Below are 18,449 nucleotides of genomic sequence, written 5' to 3'. Positions count from 1 at the left end.
TATTCCTTAGAACATTTAGTAACTCATTTTGATCCTCGTTCTTCTTCAAGAAATGATGTGAAAGTAGATCGATGGTTTTGTGACCATTATGCTTATCTTTTGTCTCAAGCTAGGAAACGTAGTGTCCATCAATGGCCTAATGATTTCCAACAGTGGAAATCACAATTTCAGTCACAACGTTGTCAGCCCTGTTTAAAGTAGACTGTATTTGAAGAAAAAAATGTTTGATGTTATAATGTTGGATTATTGTTTAAAATATGTTAGAGTTGTTGTTGGTTATTGTTAAGTGATTTTTGAATTAAAAATGTTGTGTTTTGAAAAAAAATGCCTTTGTGGTTTGTTTAGCTATAAGAATGTTTGATTGATGCTCTTTCATTTCTTACTATCCCTCTCATGACACTCACTGAACGTTGCGACTCGAAAACCGTGTGGGGATGTTTTCCTTCACGTCCGCGCTTTGACTTTAAGAACCGGGTTGTTTCCAGTCTAACCATCCATTGTCGACTCATCCTCCTACGAAGATGTGCTCCAAACTAGCTAAGCTCAACGAAGCCTACGTGAATTTGCATAGGGTCAGACACAGTCTGATACCGAAGCCAGAAGAGATAGAGACTGTGAGAACGTTAAAAGTCACTGAAGACCTGATAGAAGAGCTCTTCAGAGAAGAAGTGAACAGGGAAAAAGAAGAATGGACAGAGAAGTACAGACTTCAGAGACATCAGCAACAGCAGCAACAGCAACAACAACAACAACAACAGCAGCAGGAACCTGAACCTGAGAGAGGCTTTGTCGATTGTCGTATCGACACCAAAGAGTTCTTCTTCTCTTTCCGAAGAAGCAGACCTATCGCCAGAAAGTCTATCCTCAGAGGACATCGCATTCTTAGAAACTAAAAGATTGCCATAGCAAACAAAAAACAAAACAAAAAAACAGCCCTTTTCAGGGCTACCCAATACTCTAGAAAAGAAATAACAATCCATTTGCCAATGTGTGTAGGTAGGGTAGTGTGAATATAAACACTAACTCTTTTTTCATAGTGTGAGGGTATGTGTTTGTGTATAAGAATGTGTATTTGTAAGTGCTCACGTACGTTGGTGTGGATAGTAGATTAAGATGATATTTGTTTTTTTGGCTGTTGGAGGTGTGGGGAGAGTAGATTTGGGGGTTTGATTTTATTGCTTTGCGTATGTGAATAGTATATTGGAGTGATTAATGAAAAATGTTTTTAGAATAGTGATGAGCAGTATAAAAAAGTGAATGAGTGTTTCTTTTAGGTCCGCGCGTTGTTTTTTTTTTTGGTCATGATCTAGGTAAGATCAATTTTATGTTTTTCAGGGGGATGTTTTCCTTCACGTCCGCAGTTTTAGTATAAATTGAAACTCGTTCGGCAGTCCAGCTACCCTTGTTGATTGATCAACACCAGAATGAACCAGTCTTGGGTTGATCAACACCAGAATGAACACGAGACTGGCGAAACTGTTGGAACTTCATGTGCATCTGGAATATGCCAGGCGCCTGTTGAACGAACTGGCCGCGGAGGCCATTGTGGAAGAAGGAAGGATGAGAGAGGAGGAGGAAAGAAGAAATAAAGAAGAGGAGGAGAGAAGATACAAAGAAGAGGAGGAAAGAAGATACAAAGAAGAGGAGAGAAGATACAAAGAAGAGGAGGAGAGAAGATACAAAGAAGAGGAGGAGGAAAAGGAGAAAAGAAGAAGAAATTTCAGAATCCCAGAAACCGAAAATTGGGATTCTGAAGCCACATATCTTGCCTCTGCTCTCTCCCCCAAAAAAGTAAAAAGCAAATGGGGAACAAGATGTGTATGTGGCGCCAGGCCTGGAAGGTGCCACCATTAACCTGGTGTCCATGAAGTTCAAAAAAAAACAACAGCCCTTTTCAGGGCTACCCAATACTCTAGAAAAGAAATAACCATCCATTTGCCAATGTGTGTGTGTGTGTGTGTGTGTGTGTGTGTGTGTGTAGGTAGAGTAGTGTGAATATAAACACTAACTCTTTTTTCATAGTGCGAGTGTATGTGTTTGTGTGTTTGTGTTTGTAACTGCTCACGTAAGTTTGTGTGAATGGTAGATTATGGGTTTCTTTATTGTTTCTTAGCGTATGTGGAGAGTATAGTTTGGGTTTTGTAACCGCTCACGTACGATTGTGTGGATAGTAGATTATGGATTTTGTTTATTGTTTCTTAGCGTATGTAGAGAGTATAGTTTGGGTTTTGTAACAGCTCACGTACGATTGTGTGGATAGTAGATTTGGGTTTGTTTTAATGATTTGCGTGTGTAAATAGTAGATTTGGGGTTAGTTTATTGTTGCTTCACTTATGTGGATAGTATACTACATGAAATGAGAAAAGTAGGGGATGTTTCCTTTCACGTCCGCACGATGTTAGGTCATGATCTAGGTAATATCAATTTTATGTTTTAGGGGGATGTTTTCCTTCACGTCCACGCTTTTCGTATAAGAACCCACAGTATTCGTCGTTCAAACCATTCTACAGAGAAGATGGCTTCGAACCACCTCGATAAATTGCAAACATTGCAAGACGTCCTTGACAATTTGGGCATGATAGAACAAATGCTAGTACGACTCAATGAAGACCACTATTCTTATAGTCCGCATAGAGTAAAAATGGAGATTAACAACTTAAGAAAAGCAAAGGACATGATAAGTGGTGTGATGAATTAAATAAAGGAGGAGAAGGAGGATGAAGTGGAAAGGATAAGAATAAGAAAATGGAATGAAAAAATTGAAAAAGAAGAAGAAAATGAGAAGAGGAAGAAAGAAGAGGAGGAGGAAGAGAAGAAAGAAGAGGAGGAGAAAAAAAAGAAGAAAAAGAGTGTAGGTGAGAAAATAAGAAGTTGGTGGAGAAAAAGAAGAAATTAGAAGCAGAAGAAGAAGAAGAAGAAGAAACCAAAGGCCCTTTTCAGGGCCAGCCATATTTCTCGAAAAGAGAATGACTTTTCAATTGCCTACCCCTTTATAAAATTTTTAAAAATAAAAAAAACAATCCCATGTTCAATTCCCCTTGTCCCTAAAGTAATCTTTTTTTTTCTAACATGTTCAATTCCCCTTTGTCCCTAGACAAACCCACACTTTATTCCCATGTTCAATTCCCCTTGTCCCTAGACAGACCCAAACTCTATTCCCCATGTTCAATTGCCTTTGTCCCTAGAATCGATATTTTTTTTTCCATTGTTCGAATGCCTTTGACGCTAATCTCAATATTTCCTTTTTTTTCCTTTCTCCAATGTTAAATTCCATTGACGCTAATCTTACCCAGGGTTTTTTGCCCATGTTAAATTTCCATTGACGCTAATCTCGCCCAGGGTGGTTAATGTTAAATTTCCATTGACGCTAATCTCGCCCAGGGGGTGTTTGTAATGCTAATTCCCATTGACGCTAATCTCACCCCTTTCACTACTGGTGATCCGTGGGTAGCTACTTTGCAACGGTGAACACCAAAGCTGTAGAAGTCGAAAACTTGTGTTAACTTTTATACTACACAACGCAACCCTGTTCCAATCTGATAATACTGTAAGAGTTCTTTTCGTAAGAAATACTTAGTCTGTGGACATTTATGCTTGGCTTAATCCTGCAATCAAATCTTCTATCGAGTTTGAAGTTGCTTAAACGGAGAATTTTCTATCCATTTTCCATCACCAGCCTTTGTTCTAATGTCGTGTTTTGGTATGAAATGACATGAAGAAGCATATTGAATTTAGAAGTATCTGATACAATGAGAAATAAGCTGTGAAATATATAATTTTTTTTTGCAGTATATGGTAATTATTCAATATAGTTTACTTACTCAAAATGATAATAAAAGATACATCTTCCTAATATATTTTGACACTTTGGATTTAACTTCTCAATATCATTTTGATCGGAAAATATTTTACATTTCAGTTTGAAAACCTTCACGATATATTTACAGCATCCCGTCGTCATCTTTCATATGTTTTCTCGCGACTAATATTAATGATTATACTGAATGAATTATCTAAGAGCATGGCCCATGTGCCACCTACAGCCCGCTGACATATCTTGTGTTTCGTTTGCTATATACACGAATCATTTTTAGTGCGATCCACTTATTTCCAACCAGGGTAAATTCTGGCACATGTGAACCTTCAATGCATGCATCGCTGTCTTGTATATATTGATATTTTTTCAAGTTCTACCTCCTCATGGTATTTTCTTGGACCTCGAAAACGTCTAGAAACCATTTGGCCAAAAAAGAAATGAAAAAGAAACAAACAACGCTTGCATTTAGATACCAAATGATATTCCACTAGGCTAACCGTAATAACCACTGTGTTCTCACGAGAGCATTGTCCAATCGACAAATGTTGGTATTCACTTATAACAGAGATGTTATGTTTAAAGTGTACTCTTCTGTGCACTATAATAAACACAAGGACAACAATTCTGCATGTTCTTCTGTGGACAAGACCCGAACAGGAATATAACATTTTCTAAGAGCACATATACATAATTATTCAGAAACTCAACCGATCAATATTTCTTTATGTTTTTCTGTGGACTATGTGCATATATACGCACGTTAATACATATAAAAAGATGTGTTCACATAATCTCTTGACTAAGACTAAACAGCTAAAAAGATACATCACATTGTTGCAAGTTTGTCTGTGAATTGTGCGCATCAAGCTGCATTATCCCCGTATTAATCTGTGAGTAATGCACGTGTATTCATCTGTGATTAAAATCAACATATCAGATTTTATTTATGTTCGTATGTGAACTAAAACTAATATTAATATTACATGTGTATATGTGTATTCAATTCTAAACAAAAGTTAATTCGGTTATTTCCTTTATTCATCTTCATTTGGCACTAACATTTAGTACAGTGATTAAATTTAGAAATGGTAATCAATGAACAAAAACTGGTCATCAAAAGTAAGCTGTCTATATAGTTTAGTCAGAGGAGACAAAAACGACACCTGCTTTGAGGCCATTCTCCTACGAAAGAAACTATCGGTAACAATCAAATGGTATTATTTTAAATATCATTTGCCCGCAAATAGTTGCAAAGCATTGATTACAAAGTAATAGGAAAATCAAATTAAAAACAGTGGTCAAATCTCTTAAAATGGAGAAAGGATTGCGCTATACGAAAGAGCAGTTCTTGTGTTGTCAAGCAGAAACATAATCCTTTTAAGTAACGCTAATTTGAGCCAGCCAATTGGACACTGATGATGTCCCTCAAAAAAAGATACACAGGCATATATTTGTTTCATTAATCAAAACGTTAACTACTGTCACCTGTTTAATATAAAATATACAAAATAAAGAACAGCACACATTAGAACCATCATTACCTGATTTACCAGGCCTAATTGCTGTATAAATGCACCAACACTCTTAGCTATGCAACATTTTAAATACGTAATTACAACTGGTTAGGTAGTCTTTAAATCAGTTTCCAATCTCCTTAGCTAAGTGATCACAACATCGAAATGGAACTTGTCGATTACGGCAATAGGACATTGTTCACCCAAGCCAGTACCCCTCCCGTCAGAACTATCAGGTAAATGTCATATATTGTAGAACTGGACACAATCCATATACTGCAATTACAATTTGTAAATGTTCCTGTCTGGACCGAACTAAGAGTTTAACTGATATAAGTGAATATCTGGACAAACTGATAGTCTATATATATTTATCAAAAACAAATAATAGTGAAAACAGTCTGCAAATGTTCTGTTGAGAAAAAATTATTTGCAGATTTGGCACACATTCTATCTGTGGATAAAAATGAAAGGCATTGATTATGTATTTTCAAATCCTGGTCTCTGGACAAAATTTAAACAGAACTAGCGTGCAGGATTCGCAATAAAAAAGATGCTGGCTGTAACCCTACCATCGGACAAGCTTGTGCCACTGTCTATCATTGGGTAAGGCACATCACTCCAGTTGTATCCCACTTGTGTTACTGTTCCGTAAAGCTCCAAATAAAGAAAGGTTTAAATGTTGGATAGCTGATACTAAGTTTACAAAGTTAGATATTTTGATCACATTTATCATAGTTAGTGCAAATATATTGACCACAGTTTGAAAACGTACATCTATTGTAACCAAGAACAATATGTACCTGTTACATGTATTATATATTTATCTTTGGACAGAACTAAATACAGTGAGTACATTATACAACTATTCATATATGAAGAAGCAAAACAAAGTAAATATATTACATATTCTATGACTATGTCTTTAACGTACATATTTTAAAAATACAGGACACCACAATTGATGCTATATATGTTGTTTATGTTTTGCTTTGGAATATTCTTTGTTCAAAAGTCAATGGACATTTCACTAAATACTGTAAAAGAGACCAAAATATTTAGAACGAACAAACATTGAAACCATTTAGAAAGAGGAAGTCATCTAAAGATGTACTATTTCAGTCTCCATTCTCTCATCAAATCTAAGTTGACCTTGCGATATATTAAGAGCTCCTAAGACATACTCAATTGGTGTGACAATACACCCATGATCATATTTTGTACACATTATTCCTATAACTATTCCTATCAATGTCAGCCGATTATTATCATCGATCATAAACACTCCTGCCCCTGAGTCCCCTAGGTCAGCAAACCGATAGGGCCCTGGCTCTGCAAACGGACCATAGGCATTAGTGCTGTAGATAAGATATTGCCCTTTCATTATATGTGCTTGCCTCCAGTTCGCATATTCAATTCCCCAGTCAAATATCTTCACCATTGTGCCTTCTAAAGCCATGAATCCTATCCTGAACCCTGTTGTTCTTCCATATTTGATGACCGATTTTCCCCATATATCGAATGAGTCTTGTGAACATCCAATTGAGCCCCCAGTATATAGAGGTTGTGTCCCTCCTTCAAGACAAAGAATATATTTTTAAAGTAAAAGGAGCAAATGCATGATTTCTTTTAGAATGAACGTCTGCTCAAGGCTGAAAGATATAAAATAAATGATTTAAAATGCAAATGATATTTACATGAATTAGGTTGTGTCTGTATTATTGTATAATTCATTTAAATATATCAATAAACTGATAACATTGCCTACGCCAAAGAAACGTGAAGACAAGATAAATTAAGTGAAGCGGTTAATCCCACCAGACGTCATCGATAATGTAATTAGCAAGATCATGTTCCAATCTCCAAGGGAATAATAATTATATTCAGCATTTGTTTTGTTTATCACTTAACTGTACATTAGACAAGTACACTTTATATTGGATTTTGTGATTGACATTTACTCTTTTGATTGGTGTCTAAATCTGTGATAAAAAGTAAACATTCTACTGAATAAAACTTGCAAGTTTTGATAAAAGCATTCTAAAACTTAGTCTTTCTCAAAATACTGATATTGTACTTGCTGATTTTGTCCCAGAAACACAGGATAAGGTTATTAGATATTTTGAATTATGGAGTGTTGAAAACATCTCTATTGTAAAGATAACATTTTGTCATATTGGTCTCTATGGTAGCCATACAGGACGGATGTTTGATTGACATCGGTTTTATGTAGGACAAACTAGGCAAACAATTATAAGATCCTTTGTGACAATTGCATGTCATTAACGGCATTCACTTGAACCATAACAAGATTTTCAGGTTGACCATAACCGCAGTCATATTAGTAGTAAATATTGCAACGTTTGGGATTACATGAAGTCCCAAACATGTTGGACGTCTAAGCGGAAACATTTTCAATTATAAACAGCTTTACATCACATTGGACACCGTTTTAGTCAAGACCAACTATATATAAACTGATCCTCAATGTAGTCTGGGAAGAGTTGCAATACTATACATGTATTTTTCAGTTGCAGGACGATGGATAGTGAACTGATTGTATTGGGAAATTGTCTTGCTGCCAACATTATTACAATTCTACAAGTATTAATAACATTAATAAATATTTCGACAAAGGTCCGAAAAAACAATATGCCAGGGTAATTCGTTTACTATCAGTTTAGAAGACTTGAAGAGTAAATGGACACTGTTACCTCTGATGTAGTCAACATTACAACTTTACCTATTCAGTTACAACATTTACAACCTCTTATGTTACGTGTTTACACTCGAATAAACGAAACACAAGAAAGAGTGAAAAAGCAGGTTTTTAAAATATAACAAATAATTTATTGCCCTGAATATATTCTGTAAAAAATGAAAATATATTAACTTCCGATTTCCAGAATGAAATCCAAAAATAATCCTAAAATAGTCCACGAATAAAGTTTTCGAAGTCCTTATGTTAAAATGTTCTAATGATTTCATGTTCGAGTCCCGACGAAGAATCCAAAATGGAAGGCGATGACGTATGATGTAACCTGCACTGTGTTGATGTCTACAGTTCCTTGTAGAAACACAATAATTAAATCCTCCGGTTTTGGAAATCCAAATAATTTTTTTAATGAAACGTCTTTGTTCAAGAATTCTGTATGAGTACAATAAACGAATTAATCTTTTAGAGTCCAAATAATGTGATGAACAATTAGCAAACAACGCAAAAACTAAAAAATTCAATGCTGGACAAAACAGAAGAAAACAATTTGACATCGAATGTTTAAAACCCGGACTCTCTCTCTCTCTCTCTCTCTCTCTCTCTCTCTCTCTAAGCATCACTATTAATAATAAGTATTTCGCAATTTCGGAAATGCCTAATTTCGACATAGAGGATCATATGATCATGTTTATAGGTAGAGGTCACATAGCTCTTGTTTGTCCTTGATAAGAATCAATCATTTTACTCCGAGAAAAGGTTGTATATTTGACTCTCAATCAAGGTCAGGAACTAAGTCAAAAGTAGAAACAAGAGTTTCTATTATTAGGTATCTAAGGACAAATTCAGATCAAACTGGATTTCCTTGAAAATATAAAATTACTAGTAAACAAAATTACATTGCATTGACATGTAAAGAAAACAAAAAGATTCCAAAACTCACAAACAATCAAATCAAATCAAACACAACTTAAATTAAATATAATTTAAATCAAATATACGTAACAACGATAGAAGCGAACTAAAATATAGATGCAGCTTTCTAATTATAACCAGGACAAAATCTGAAGGGCAAGATTTGTACCAGGAGAACAGATGTACGATATCATGAAGGAGACGAAATCTTTTGGCGGGAGTTTGACTGCAAATGTGTTTAATGATGTACTCATAATCAGTTTATACTCTGCCTAGAGCTAATGGCATGTACTGCATATGCATTAAAGCTGCGAGAACTTGTGCTGGACATATGCCATATTCTATTAATTCTAGACACCCATTTTCATCCATTGAACTTATGCTCATGCATAAGAAACATTGAGTTATTATACCACGTTAAAATTTTAGTAATGGCACCAATTTATGGACGTTTCTATTCCAATCATGTTATAGAAAAGAATAGTGTCATCTTTTCCTTCCAGATTACACTTTCATCATGTGCAACCTTGTCTGTTGTTTCGTTACTAACTAATGCGTAGATAATTCCAAAGTTATTAAGAGTACTGTCCTCACGCAAAACAGTAACTTTTGTCCCAATTCAAAAAGTTATTGCCTTTTGATAACATTTATTTATTGTACAATATCCATATCTTATCCCTTTTCACTGTTTTTGCCCCTTGTATAGGAAAACTCAAAATAGTATCAAGAGCCTAAATATTCAAAACATAAAAAAATCTGTTTCAGAATTATACTTACCTATTAAACGCAACTCGTTGTATGGTATACGTGGAAAACATGGAGGATCTCTAGGTCTGTTTTCATTCAGTCTAACTAAAGCAGCATCTACCCCAACAACTTTGTTGTGGCCATTCCTTCTATCAGTAAAGTTTGGATTAAATACCCGTCTTAGAACACTTCCACAAATTGTAGCTTGTTGCCGTCCACCGATATCTTCTTCTGATGGCTGCACTACATAAGTGCCTACATCTCCCACAGCATGTGCACACGTTAAAAAACCATGACTGTCGTTGCCCAAGTCAACAAAAGGTCCAAGTGTCCCAGACAAGTGTTGACCTCTCTCGCCAATACTAATTCCCATGCAAAGCCTTCCGTGCCATGCTGTATCTCTAATGGACTGTGCAAAAAACCCTTCCCGGATATCCACAGGAATATCTATGTTATTAAATTTTAGGACCGAGGGGAATTCGTTTTCTCCAATCGGCTTAATTCCTTTTGCGTGACAATAAAGAATAATCGTTGTTCTTGTTTGGACAAATCCTTGTCTTTCATGCAACGTGAAGGATCCTCCACATATAACCTGCAAATTGCTGTGTTGATTGAAAAGGTTATTGCCATGTTGTTCTATTGCATCTCGTATACGTAATGCATCCATTTTACTGCTCATTGTCCATTTCATATCATTTAGGTTTATAACGTCATTTAATGGTCCCGGTGTCTCAACGTTGCTGTAGAATATATCTATATTGAAAAAGATTTGTAATCTACTATTCAGGGTACCTTTGTAAAGGCATACTAATTCTATTTTGCCAGTGGACATTTGTGTACCTGCCCATATTTTACATTTTGCCCGTGTTTCAACAGAGGCCATTCTCCTTGCTAGAAGTTGTTCTAGATGACGCAGAAGCTTTGTTTTTAATTTGTTCTTACCGCGTTGTAAAATTCTATCTACAATAGAGATAGCGCGGGCATCAGACGGACCTGCTTTAAGAGCTTCTACAATCTCTTGAAAGTTTTCAGTCACAATTCCTATTGGCTGAAGAGTGCTGGACGGTTCTGGTATCTCCACTAAAAATGAAATACGTTATGAATTAATGTTTTCCATGATAATTGCAACACGTTTTGCACTTTTATTTATTTTGTATTTTTCTTGAACATTGGTAAGCGATAAACAAACATCTATATCATTATTTATTGTTTGTTTTCTTATCGCCGCACACATTGCTGACAGATTCATTAATTTGCAGTGGTTCTTTATTATGACCAACTGATATTGCTATTTTGATCTTGGAAATGGTACTTATTATGAAAGAAACATTGAAGTCGATGTTTGAGTATTGCTTATAAAAATGATCAAACTTCTAAGATTGTAACTTATTAATAGGTTCGAACATTAGGTCATTTCTGCTGTTATTGTTCTGTAGCAGAAACAAAATTTCAATGACTAGTTTGATTTGGCTAACCACACATGCGACTATTTTGCGGTTAAGGCTATTCTCACTTCTGCATCTCAACAAGTTTTATATTACACGCAACAGTCTGGTAATTCATATTTCCCCGATTGATATATATATATATATATATATATATATATATATATATATATATATATATATATATATATATATATATATATATATATATATATATATATATATATATATATATAACGCCTTTGGGACGTCACAGAAGGGATTTACCTACACACACGATCAGACGGTAGACTGTTCAACCTGGCACGACTGAATTCAAAGAGCAAAGTGCGTGAAGTAGCCATCAGAGACATGCTCTTCGCAGACGATGCTGCTCTAGCCACCCACACAGAAGCTGAGCTTCAGCGCCTGATGGCCCGCTTTGCTAAAGCATGTGATGAGTTTGGGTTAACCATAAGCCTAAAGAAAACAAACGTGATGGTTCAGGACGCGGACCCCCCCAAGCATCATCATCAACAACTACGAACTTGAGGTGGTGAGTCAGTTCATGTATCTTGGCTCTACCATCACCAACAACCTCTCGCTTGATGCTGAGCTCAACAAGCGGATCGGAAAGGCATCAACAACTCTCTCCAGGTTGTCGCAGAGAGTGTAGAACAACAGCATGCTGACCATGAACACTAAGATCACCGTGTACCGTGCATGCGTGCTAAGCACTCTCATGAATGCCAGTGAAACATGAACTCTGTACGCCTCACAAGAGAAAAGACTGAGCGCCTTTCACATGCGATGCCTCCGACGCATACTCGGGATCACCTGGAGCGATCGAGTAACAAACAACGAGGTGCTCGAGCGTGCCAAGATTCCCAGCATGATCACACTCCTCCGCCAACGCTGCATCAGATTGCTGGGCCATGTACGTCGGATGGTTGACGGACGGATCCCTAAAGACATTCTTTATTCGGAACTCGCCTCTGGCAAAAGGTCGATAGGACGGTCACATCTCCGCTTCAAGGATGTCTGTAAGCATGACATGAAAGCCCTTGATATTGATGTCAACACCTGGGACGCTCTAGACAGATCAGGCTGGCGACATGCTCTGATCACTGGCCTGAAAGCCGGAAAGGACAAGCAACGCTTGCTAGCTGATGAAAGACGATCGCAGAGGAAGAAGAAGCAGCTTCAACCAACACCTGACACAACCTTCAAGTGCAGCAAGTGCAGCAGGGACTGCCACACCCGCATTGGACTACTTAGCCAAGCAGACGCTGCACAACCACCAACCAGGACATCTCTCATGGGCGCAGTTCCATCGTCTCTCGAGACTAACGGATGCCAACAACAAAAACAACAATAACATATATATATATATATATATATATATATATATATATATATATATATATATATATATATATATATATATATATATATATATATATATATATATATATATATATATATATATATATATGTATATATATATATATATATATATATATATATATATATGTATATATATATATATGTATATATATATATATATATGTATATATATATATATATATATATATATATATATATATATATATATATATATATATATATATATATATATATATATATATATATATATATATATATATATATATATATATATATATATATATATATATATATATATTGATACCTGACACTCAACTAACATATTTTTAAAATTCATTGAAGAAAACTGATACAAATATTACTTACAAATTACTTAAAAAATTGAAAACGTAGATGCTTCCTATTTTTTATATACTTTTTGCTCAAGCATACAGGTTAAGTATAATTTCTTGCCTTGACGTTTGATATTCTAATTTTATTTAAATCTTATACACATGTACAATAATTAAATAATTCTATTTTTAGTATTGAACTGTAACATCTCAGAGAACAAATCCCACTAGTTTCTTTGTTTTGGATAATGTTCGACATATCGAAAATTGTGTAATACTTCTAAGATTACTTATAAGCTATATTAAACTGGTAAAATCAATTATATATATATACAGGAAAATAAAACTCATTGTCTCTTTTTTTTTCGTTCTACAGTTATATTTTAATAAACACATATACCTTAACGATTCATTATAAATATTTTTCAATGTTTCAATTTCCCATGGTAAGTATGTATCGTAAAACAGTATATAAAATTATCAATACAACATCTCGGAGCGATCCATGATAAAATATCATTTTCATTACGTTATTTTATTTGTAACGCTAATCTTTTATAAATTATGGGAAGGAATAACACAAACCCGATTAGTGTTCTAATTACTTAAAAAAATAATTAAATTATATTGTACCTGTAATTGTCCAATAATCTATCTAGACTCAGTGCTATTCAACACCGTCGCCGCCATGCTACATAAATCATTGCAATCAAGTTCCAATTCTTTCTAAAGAAACATTTCCATGTCTTTTACAGATGTATTCCTGAACAAAATAGCTTTTCTCAAGAACCAATCATGACCTTTACTAAATGGAAAACTGCCGCTATTAATCAAAAGCCATTTTCACCCTTAAACTCTCCCATGACATCAAATTAAACATGTGACCCTATGTCACAACGTAGCGAAAATCCGATGTTGGTACATGACTCTTAACAACGGTAAATAGCTCAAAAACAAGATTTTCAAATTTGATGGTAGTTCGATATTATTTGTATAAGTTTAAAAAGCCTCAGCGCTAAGAAGCCCTTTGTTACATTTCGTTTATATCTACTATTCGGTTTTGAAAAGATAATATTTTGTAAACGTTAGGATTCTATTGTGAAAATACAGTTTTTGTGGCATACTGTCATACTTGATACAGTTCTGAATGGTTCAAATACCAAAGTGTTTTCTGAACAATTTCATCTTAATTTGCTTAGCAGTATCTGAAAACTCTTTGTTTGTATTTTGTGTACTTTATTTATATTATTTAAGGAGAGGTCAAAGAGAAAAGATTACACAAATATGCGTAATTTAATTAACCTTATTTGTATTTGTTTACTGAATGCATAATAACAGCTTTTAATGAACAATCCAAAGAAGTAAACTTAGGAATTGATATCGGTGAGTGATGTTAACAAGAAATGTTACTTATACAGAGATTTGCTGTGATGCAGGCACATGTCATGCAATGCAACTGTTAGGCTAATCATCAGTTTATGTTTTCATAATAATGACTCATCTCTCTTTCTAAAACTGCCGAACAGATATGGCTTAGCTACTGAGTTGGCGTTAGTAAGATTCTCAAGAAACAAGGAAGCGTTTGGAGGCATTAACAAGATATTAACATCTGAATAAAAGATGGCATGTAACATGTACAACTAGTTATGGGTAACTGGTAAGATGAAATATTCAGGAAATGGTTTTTGTTATAGACTGGTTTATCAAAAAATGTCAATATTAGAAAATTAGTTTTCTGATGAGTAGGATATATTTATGTTCAATCAAGGATCATCTTTCTTGAGAAGCTGATGACAGTATCTCTGAAAAATGTTTTCAATGGAACCTTTCGATTTGTCTACAGTAGAATAATATTATTGCGAAGAAAAAAAAGCATATATATTTTTATATGGAGCTTTTTCTCAAAGTATTATGAATGTTTATTATAATAGGTAGGTTCGTCTTCCTCTTCTTCTTCTTCTGCCTCTTCTTCGTGTTCTTTTTATTCTTCTTCTTCTTCTTCTTCTTCTTATTATTATTATTATTATTATTATTATTATTATTATCATTTTATTATTATTATTATTATTATTATTATTATTATTATTATTATTATTATTTTTATATAACTTCACTGCACTTGTGTGATATAAGTTGTGTTGTTTTCGTAAATGCATTTTTGACTTGTAGACACGTACTTGATTTGCCTGGTGCAGTTAAAAATCAATGATTTAGATTTGGTGTTCACTTTTTAACTCAGCTATAATCTGTGTGCATGATGGTTATACCTCTCCTTTCTTCCAATTCTCCCCCGTAATGTTTTCCAGTTTCCGTTCTCCTGCGTCGGTATAGGCAGCAGCAGATGGTTATGATGATGATGATTACAATGGTAGCGCCAGCAGCAATCAATATAGCGTAGAGAGAAAACATTGCTGAAATAAATCGAATTTAATTCTTCTGAAGTGGATAGGTAACAAGCTGTACATTATAGTTAAATAAATTTACATTAACAATGAAAAAAATCAGTTGATTCATTGCCATTTTATTGTTGAAAGAGATCGAATTTCAGATGATTGTTTTGAGGACACAGTTACATGTATCTATAAGTTTAACAAATTTGACAACCTTGCAATCTTGGAAACTTCAGAGTAACATATTTCCATGTTAAGTGATGAAAAAAGAAATACAACATTTTAAAGTCTTAAATGTTGACTAAAAATCTTCTTCATTAAGACTTCCTGTTATAAGAATGGGCATGGATATCACTGCATTACCTGTATATTTATATCTTGCAGGTCGTCGTTATTTTGTCTCAGTGTCAGGCAGTGTACACAATGGTTTTAGATACAGTATTATATAAATAATATATAACGAGCAACTTTATCATTGAAAATAAAGCTCGAAATTCAAAAAGCTTCATTTAGTTGCTATTATTTTTGTGCACCTCTTGATAATTGACACAGAGTGATTGTGCTAGCTTCCATGTGAAACCAATTAAAGCACAAATCTATTCTTGACACTGCACTTTTTTAAAACTTGCCGATAAACTAAGCTGCCTCAAGAGGCAGCATGGCTAGATGGTACAGCAGTATTGCGTGAAAACGTTTATTTTAACTTATACAATGCTCTCCAATGGCATACTAGTTGGGTGCAAAACTTTGGATCTTTCTGAATTGGCTGGGTACTCTGCGATAGTGTTCGAGAAACTAACGTAAAGATTCATGCAACATAAAGTATATGTCTCCGAATTGTGACTGTACTCCTCATGCTGCATATATATATATATATATATATATATATATATATATATATATATATATATATATATATATATATATATATATATATATATATATATATATTACATAATTATTCAGGTACTGTATGTGGGTATGAGTCAAATTGCAAAAGTTCTAGTAAAATAGTACATTATCTTTAGTCCAAAAATTAATTTAATAATTCATCCATAAACATGATGCAGTAATAGAGAAATAAACTGTAAGCAGACTTTAACCACTAGACACAAAGGTGTAAAATAAGGTCAAGTGACCTCATCAAGATATTCTTCCTCATCAATTTTTGTGAAAACGTAAGTGTCTCTCTATAAAGCTATAAAGGTCAAATATATATCGTGCATATCTGATTGCAATGCTATTTTGACTAATCACAATGTATTTCTGTCAGATGTTGCCAGTTAGTACTGTAATTCTTATATTCTGGTATTTAATGAGATAATGTCAAACTAGGCTGTGACACTTACAACATTTACTCAACATAAAAGTTTTAAACCAAGATATGGATATTATGGAAACTATGGCGTTTACACACCTTTAACGTGCCAACTAGTTTCACTGCTATTTCACAAAAACCCATTGTTGATATGTATACAAGCCCAACTTTTCCAACATTGGCTCAAACGACAATTTTGATTTCTTTATAAGGAATCAAATTAAAATAGAGAAACATTCTCATAAAATTGTGACATATATGTTTTAAAGAATTTAGGTAATTTCAATTTTACATATAATCTTTAGAACAAGCCAAGAAATTTTATGCACGTTATTGAAAACTTTTTCACCTTATTAATTACCTGATACGAACGTTTTCTTGATATTATCATTAGACATGGCACAACAACGTCTCATAGCTTTATAAAAACACTCTGTATGGATTACACATGGAATTCCAGAGGTATTAACAAGATAACATTAAAACCATCGGAAATGAGTACAAATATGGGCTAAAGAGGAATTCTGTTACAAAACTGATATCTTAACAGGACTCAAGGCAAAATTATTCAGCACATGTCCATAGCAAACAAACTTATTCAGTCCACGATATTCGCTCATACTAAAATTTATTACCAGACAAAAAAGATATTATGCTTATTATCATGTGAAAAGGTTCAGATATTCCATAATCAGGTCCATTCATGATCATCTTTTTACATGCAATACTTGTTGCATTATAAAGCTTATCACACTACCTACATGATCCGAGAAACGGTAATTAATATGAAATTGTGACACTATGAATACAATTCTGGAAGTCTTTGGTTATGAATTTCAATTTATTTTCTATTTTGTAGGGAATTTCTACTAATTAAAACTTACCAAGTTTATATGTTTAACAATAATCTCCATAATGAGATGATGCTCGAGGCTGGATGGAATAATTTGCAGGAATCAAAGATAAGACATTTTCTTCTGTATATCTGCTTAGCATTGCAATGATCTATATACTAATTTAACTCATCTAAAGAAATTTGTGTTCGGCTATCAAGATTCGCCAAAGGAGTTTTAGTATTGTGAAATCATGAATAAAAGATCATTTAAAGTCTCTCAAATATGATCACAGTTGTTTGGAATAACATGTAATTATTATTCTTTGAAAAGAAGAAAGTCATTGAAATTATATCATTGTAGGCGTTCTACATGCATAGACAGACTGGCTTAATTTATACAATTACATTCAGACTCATTTGTGTTATGATTTTCACAACAAAGTACAATTTAAAACAAGAGTCAAGACCAGAATCTGTAATATATTTGGACCGACAGATTAAGTCCTATGTTTGCATCTATTTTTACTGATCTGACTGGATATTATTACCCACAACTTAGTATTGTGATCGATATTATTAATGATGAGAGTGTTTAGAAAATACAATATATCTCAACTTCGAAATACTAATTAGCAAAGTTATATTTCATAGGTTAGAACTATTTCCGGTGTACGCGTATGCGTTGATAAAACCACATGAGCTCAGGAAAACAAGGTGCTGCACCCGAAAATACGTTTATGTGGTTCCTCTCACCTTAGTGACAAGAACATTGTTTGAGAACCCCTACCACCCTCGTGGGCTAACGTAGACACGAAACAAGGCAGGATAAGATGCTGATTTGTGCCGTCTTCTTTGTTCCGATATGAACTAGAGTTGTTATGCAACTTAGCGGAAAGCCAGAAATGGCGAGAATGTGTCCTTTTTGGTTGGGCAATATATTGAAATAGATAAACAAAGACTATTATGGTTTCTCAAACCACCAGGTCTTCTGTTTAATGTTCTCCTATCTCTTGACTGGTTCTAATCAATTTTTATAT

At 34.1% G+C, this 18,449-nt stretch overlaps 1 protein-coding gene across 3 annotated transcripts in view; it reads right to left on the bottom strand.

The window, feature by feature from the left end:
- Positions 1–4,837: 4,837 nt before the first annotated feature.
- Positions 4,838–18,449, bottom strand: part of LOC149802453 (uncharacterized) — a 106,181-nt gene continuing 92,569 nt past the window's right edge. For all 3 annotated transcript variants that reach the window (XM_089951686.1, XM_089951687.1, XM_089951685.1), the window contains 3 exons: positions 15,137–15,280; positions 9,737–10,786; positions 4,838–6,906 (listed from right to left, as the gene is read on the bottom strand). In XM_089951686.1, the coding sequence (XP_089807812.1) occupies positions 6,434–6,906; positions 9,737–10,786; positions 15,137–15,280 (1,667 nt within the window). In that variant the 3' untranslated portion in view covers positions 4,838–6,433. The remainder of the gene's footprint in view (positions 6,907–9,736; positions 10,787–15,136; positions 15,281–18,449) is intronic.

Source organism: Sinohyriopsis cumingii, chromosome 3, assembly GCF_028554795.1.
Source record: "Sinohyriopsis cumingii isolate HCF-2022 chromosome 3, ASM2855479v2, whole genome shotgun sequence".
Classification (NCBI taxonomy): domain Eukaryota; kingdom Metazoa; phylum Mollusca; class Bivalvia; order Unionida; family Unionidae; genus Sinohyriopsis; species Sinohyriopsis cumingii.
The sequence above is the reverse complement of the archived record's forward strand: the minus strand, read 5'-3'. Positions and strand labels throughout refer to the sequence as shown.